The 6,076-nt window shown below is 49.0% G+C and overlaps 1 protein-coding gene across 4 annotated transcripts in view; it reads right to left on the reverse strand.

Moving 5' to 3' along the window:
- Nucleotides 1-4,358, reverse strand: part of LARS (leucyl-tRNA synthetase) — a 79,042-nt gene extending 74,684 nt beyond the window's left edge. For 2 of the 4 annotated variants that reach the window (XM_012001534.1, XM_012001532.1), the window contains exon 1: nucleotides 4,067-4,358. In XM_012001534.1, the coding sequence (XP_011856924.1) occupies nucleotides 4,067-4,072 (6 nt within the window). In that variant the 5' untranslated portion in view covers nucleotides 4,073-4,358. The remainder of the gene's footprint in view (nucleotides 1-4,066) is intronic. The other 2 variants (XM_012001533.1, XM_012001536.1) reach the window with 2 other exon arrangements.
- Between the last annotated feature and the right edge of the window lie 1,718 nt (nucleotides 4,359-6,076).

Raw genomic sequence — 6,076 nt, forward strand, 5'->3', positions numbered from 1 at the left:
TGTAGTGCCTCATGTCTATAATACCAACACTTTGGAAGGTTGAGGAGGGAGGATTATTTGAGGCCAGGAGTTTTGAGACCAGCCTAGGCAACATAGCAAGACCTCCTTTTTTTTTTTTTTTGCAAGACCTCCTCTTTACAAGAAAAACAATTTTTTTGGCCGGGCCCAGTGGCTCATGCCTGTAATCCCAGCACTTTGAGAGGCTGAGGTGGGTGGATCACCTGAGGCTACGAGTTCGAGACCAGCCTGGCCAACATGGCAAAACCACATCTCTACTAAAAATACAAAAATTAGCCGGATGTGGTGGCACGCACCTGTAATCTCAGCTACTCGGGAGGCATAGACAGGAGAATTACTTGACCCCAAGAGGCAGTGGTTGCAGTGAGCCAAGATGGAGCCACTGCACTCCAGCCTAGGCAACAGAGCGAGAGCAATCTCAGCTCACTGAAACCTCCATCTCTGGGGTTCAAGTAATTCTCCTGCCTCAGCCTCCCAAATAGCTGGGATTATAGGCGCACGCCACCACACCCGGTTAATTTTTGTATTTTTGGTAGAGACGAGGTTTCACCATGTTGGCCAGGCTAGTCTCAAACTCCTGATCTCCGGTGGTCCACCCATCTCAGCCTCCCAAACTGCTGTCATTACAGGCATGAGCCACCCCACCCAGTCTGTAAAATATAATTTCTAATATTTTTACGGGGAAACGATCCACCCACAAAGGCAAAAGTACGTAGGGCCTCAGAAAGCCTAGTTATATCTCCTACCCGACAGTCATGGGCAATATGAAATTTCACTGTATTTATGTGTGTGTGTCTGTGAGAGAGAGAGAGGGTCTCCCTCTGCCACCCAGGCTGGAGCATGATGGTACAAGCACAGCTCACTGCAGCCTTGACCTACCGGGCTCAATCTTCCCACCTCAGCCTCCTGAATAGCTGGGACTACAGGCATATGCATCACCACACCCAGCTAGTTTTTGTATTTTTTTTGTAGATACAGGGTTTCACCATGTTGCCTGGGCTCGTCTTGAACTCCTAGGCTCAAGCAATCCACCAGCCTTGGCTTCCCAAAGTGCTGAGATTACAGGCTTGAACCATCGCACTAGGCCAACTTCCACTTTATTACTAAACTCCTCCTTAACCAACTTGAGTTGACTTCTGTTAAATATAACCAAATGATTTTAAGACATTTATGCAGTTGGGCTGTAAGTTCCCAACAGGCAGGAACTTTTAAATCTTTTATAGTCACCTTAGCACCAAGTACAATGCCACAGATACAGAAGTTATGTAACAAATATCGGCTGGGCACGGTGGCTCACACCTGTAATCCCAGCACTTTGGGAGGCCAAGGCGGGCGGATCATGAGGCCAGGAGATCGAGACCATCCTGGCTAACACGGTGAAACCCTGTCTCTACTAAAAATGCAAAAAATTAGTGGGGAGTGGTTGTGGGCGCCTGTAGTCCCAGCTACCCGGGAGGCTGAGGCAGGAGAATGGCATGAACCCAGGAGGCGGAGCTTGCAGTGAGCTGAGATCACGCCACTGCACTCCAGCCTGGGCGACAGAGCGAGGCTCTGTCTCAAAAAAAAAAAAATACCTTTTTACCTAAAAACTACCATGGGCAGGGCATGAGAACACTGAGGCCAGAGGATCACTTGAACCCAGGAGGTCAAGGCTGGCTGCAGTGAGCTATGATTGTACCACTGCACTACAGCCTGATTGATAGAGTGAGTCCCTGTCTCAAAAAACAAAAAATATGGCCAGGTGCGGTGGCTCACACCTGTAATCCCAGCACTCTGAGAGGCCAAGGTGGGCAGATCACTTGAGGTCAGGCATTCAAGACCAGTCTGGCCAACATGGTGAAACCCCATCTATACCAAAAAATACAAAAATTAGCTGGCATAGTGGCACACACCTGTAGTCCCAGCTATTCAGGAAGCTGAAGTGGGAGAATCACTTGAACCTGGGAGGCAGAGGCTGTAGTGAACCGAGATCACACCATTGCACTCCAGCCTGGGCAAGAGTGAGACTCCATTTCAAAAAAACAATAACAATACAAATAAAAATTAAAAATATGACCATTGTAAAGAAGAATACGAAAGCAAGTATTTTACAAATTACTTAGAACTATGAGTTTCTTCTCATTGTACTGAGTATGGCAAATGCAAGAAAGCTCTTATTCGACTTTTCTGTTTCTCAGAAAAACTTGTTCCTCAAAACCTCAAAGATCAAGTGTAATAAAATCCAATATTGGCCCAAACACCAACTTGTTGTATAACTTTAAGCAAGTCATTTGATCAATCTGAGACTCAACTTCCTCACTAGTAACAAAAGGTTATTTAACTAAATCAGAGTTCCCAAACTTTGGCACTACTTACACTTTGGGCCAAATAATTCTTTATTTTCAGAGGTTTTCCTGTGCACTGCAGGATGTTTAGAAACATCCCTGGCTTCTACCCAGGATCCTTGCTTTTCACTTACACTGTTGCCTCTGTCTGGAAATCTCTTTCTTCCTATAGTCGCATGGGTTGCTCTCTTATCTCGTTTTTGCCACCTTTTTAGCAAAGCCTTCCTTGTTCATCCTTTTAAAAACTGCAACAGGCCAGGCGCGATGGCTCACACCCGTAATCCCACCACTTTGGGAAGCCGAGGCGGGTGGATCACGAGGTCAGGAGATCGAGCTCATCCTGGCCAACATGGTGAAAAGAAGAGGGACTCCCTGTGAATTAAGCATGGTGCCCCTGGCTATCCCTGAGGAAATCTATGTGGCCACAGCCTCCTTTCTTCTTAAAGGGGTATCCTGTGAAACCCCGTCTCTATTAAAATACAAAAAAATTAGCTGGGCGTAGTGGCGTGCGTCTGTAGTCCCAGCTACTCGGGAAGTTGAGGCAGGAGTACCGCTTGAACCTGGGAGGCGGAAGTTGCAGTGAGCCGAGATCGCACCACTGCACTCCAGCCTGGCAACAGAGCAAGACTCCGTCTCAAGACAAAAAAAAAAAAAAAAAAAAAACAAAAACGGGCGGGATGGCTCGTCTGTAGTCCCAGCACTTGCGGAGGCTGAGGCAGAAGGATCGTTTGAGCCCAGAAGTTCGAAACCCCGTCCCTACTAAAAATACAAAAAAATTAGCCGGGTGTAATGGAGCAAGCCTGTAGTACCAGCTGTGGAGAAGTTGAGGTGTGAGGATCGCTTGAGCCCTAAGGTCCAGGCTGCAGTGAGCCATGATCACGCCACTGCATTCCAGTCTGGGCCACAGAGTGAGAATATCTTTGAAATTTAAAAAAATTAAAAAAAAAAAAAACTGCAACTGTACTACCCCCACTGTACACTCCCCAGCACCCCTTCCTGCTCTATTTTTTCCCCATAGCATTTATCAGCACCTGACACAATATTACCCATACACAAAAACACTATGAAAAGAGAGATTTTTGTCCATTTTACGGAGAGGCGCTCAATTTTTTTTTTGCTGGAAGTAGGAATCAACTTACATACTCCTCTCTCCACCTCGGTTTTCTTTATTTATTTATTTATTTATTTAATTTTTAAGACGGAGTGTCACTCTGTCGCCCAGGCTGGAGTGCAGTGGCGCGATCTCGGCTCACAGCAGCCTCCGTCTCCCGGGTTCAAGCAATTATCCTGCCTCAACCTCCCAAAAAGCTGGGTTAACAGGCGCGCACCACTATGCCCGGCTAATTTTTGTATTTTTGGTAGAGACGGGGTCTCACTATGTTGGCCGGGATGGTCTCGAACTCCTGACCTCAAATGATCCACCTGTCTCGGCCTCCCAAAGTGCTGGGATTACAGCAGTGAGCCACCGTGTCCGGCTCTCCACCTTGATTTTAGAAACGCCAGAGAAATAACAAATATGATATCCAAGTACTAAGTAAAGTTAACAGACATCAGTTCCTGGTTCATGAGCTAGCAAGAAACAGCAAAGCCTCTACGACAGGCACGCCTTAAGCGTGGCTCTCTTTTAGAAAAGGACTTTCCCTTCAGGACAGCACATGGACAGCCCCTAGAAACTGGTCAGTCCGGCTCCAGGGCCCCTGTGGACTCTTCCCGCTCAAACTCACCGCCATTGCACCGCCCAGTCGACTGTACAAACCCACGACAATGACCCCGGCGATCTCCACAAAGCAGTGGTTACAACCTTTCCCCTCCCTCTCGAGGATGCCAGGCCTCCCACGAAACTAAAGCACACGCTTCACACCTGCTGAGGCAATCATCCGGCTCCTTACCAACTACGGCCACGGCATCTCACAGCCCGCCGGGAAGTGTAGTTCCCAGACCACTCGAGCAGAGGCCCAGCAGGCGCTTACTGACTACAATTCCCAGAGAAAAATGGGTTATCGGAAGTCTGCCCGATAGGCCCACTCAGAGAGGAACCGGCAGTGACGTCACTGGCATGTGGAACTACAAAGTCCATGATGCAGTGTGGGATCTCAGAACATCGCGAGTGTGCCCTGGTTAGGTTGGAGTGCCTTGGCCATCAACTTTTTCACCCGGTAGAGTTGGTTGCCTCTCGGGATGCCAGGAAACGCAGTTAATTACTATTCGGTGACTGAGGTGCTACTTATGGCTTGCCACTATGCACAGATATTTATTACTGTCAGTGGCATTCAACAGCCCAGCATTTAGACATTGTATAACCGCGTATTAACAATCTCCTTTTTGTTATTGTTGTTGTTTTTGAGACGCAATATCGCTCTGTCGCCCAGGCTGGAGTGCCGCGGCGCGATCTCGGCTCACTGCAACTTCCGCCTCCTGGGTTCAAGCGATTCTCCTGCCCTAGCCTCCTTAGTAGCTGGGTCTACAGGCGCGCGCCACCGCGCTCAGCTAATTTTTGTATTTTCAGTAGAAGCGGGGTTTCACCATGTTGGCCAGGATGGTCTCGATCTCTTGACCTCGTGATGCGCCCGCCTCGGCCTCCCAAAGTGTTGGGATTACAGGCGTGAGCCACCGTGCACGGCCAACAATCTCCATTTTTAAGCGAGAGACTGAAAGCCTACCTGGTCCCATTGTCTGGCTGAGACTGTTTAGACTGCTACCAAACAGGGCCAGGCGCGGTGGCCATAATACCATTATTTTGGGAGGCCAAGGTGGGTGGATGACCTGAGGTCAGGAGTTTGAGACCAGCCTGGCCAACGTGGTGAAACCCCGTCTCTACTAAAAATAGAAAAATTAGCTGGGTATGGTGGCGTGCACCTGTAGTCCCAGCTACTCGGGAGGCTGAGGCAGGAGAATTGCTTGAACCCAGGAGGTGGAGGGTGCCCTGAGTCGAGATGGCACCACTGCACTCCATCCTGGGCGACAGAGTGAGACTCCGTCTCAAGAAAAAAGAAAAGATTGGCCCGACGCCGTGGCTCACACCTGTAATCCCAGCACTTTGAGAGCGAAGGGGGGATAGATCATGAGGTCAGGCGTTCACCTGGCCAAGATGGTGAAACCCCGTCTCTACTAAAAATACAAAAAATTATCCGGGCGTGGTGGCGGCGGGCGCCTGTAGTCCCAGCTACTCGAAAGGCTGAGGCAGGAGAATGGCGAGAACCCGGGAGGAGGAGCTTGCAGTGAGCTGAGATCGCGCCACTGCACTCCAGCTTGGCGACAGAGTGAGATTCAGTCTAAAAAACAACAAAAAAGAAAAAGACATGCACAGCTGGGCACGGTGGGCTACGCCTGGAATCCCAGCACTTTGAGAGTCCGAGGCAGGTGAGTCCAAGTCAGGAGTTTGAGACCAGCCTGACCAATACGGTGAAACCATGTCTCTGCTAAAAGTGCAAAAATTAGCCGGGCGTGGTGGAACGTGCCTGTAGTCCTAGCTACAGTCCTGAGACAGAAGAATCGCTTGAACCCAGGAGGCGGAGGTTGCAGTGCGCTGAGATCGCAACACTGCACTCCAGTCTGGGGGACAGAGTGAGACTCAAAAAAAAAAAAGAAAAAGACAGGCACTGCCACACCCTTCAGAGAGCTTCGAGTCTAGTGGAAGGGACAGACATTAAACCAGTGAGAGCAATGGGAGGCCATCAAAGGATTTTAAGCAAGGAAGGGACATGGTTCTATTTGTATTTTTTTTTTTTTTTTTT

The sequence above is a fragment of the Mandrillus leucophaeus genome, unplaced genomic scaffold, assembly GCF_000951045.1.
Source record: "Mandrillus leucophaeus isolate KB7577 unplaced genomic scaffold, Mleu.le_1.0 Scaffold663, whole genome shotgun sequence".
In the NCBI taxonomy this organism is placed as follows: domain Eukaryota; kingdom Metazoa; phylum Chordata; class Mammalia; order Primates; family Cercopithecidae; genus Mandrillus; species Mandrillus leucophaeus.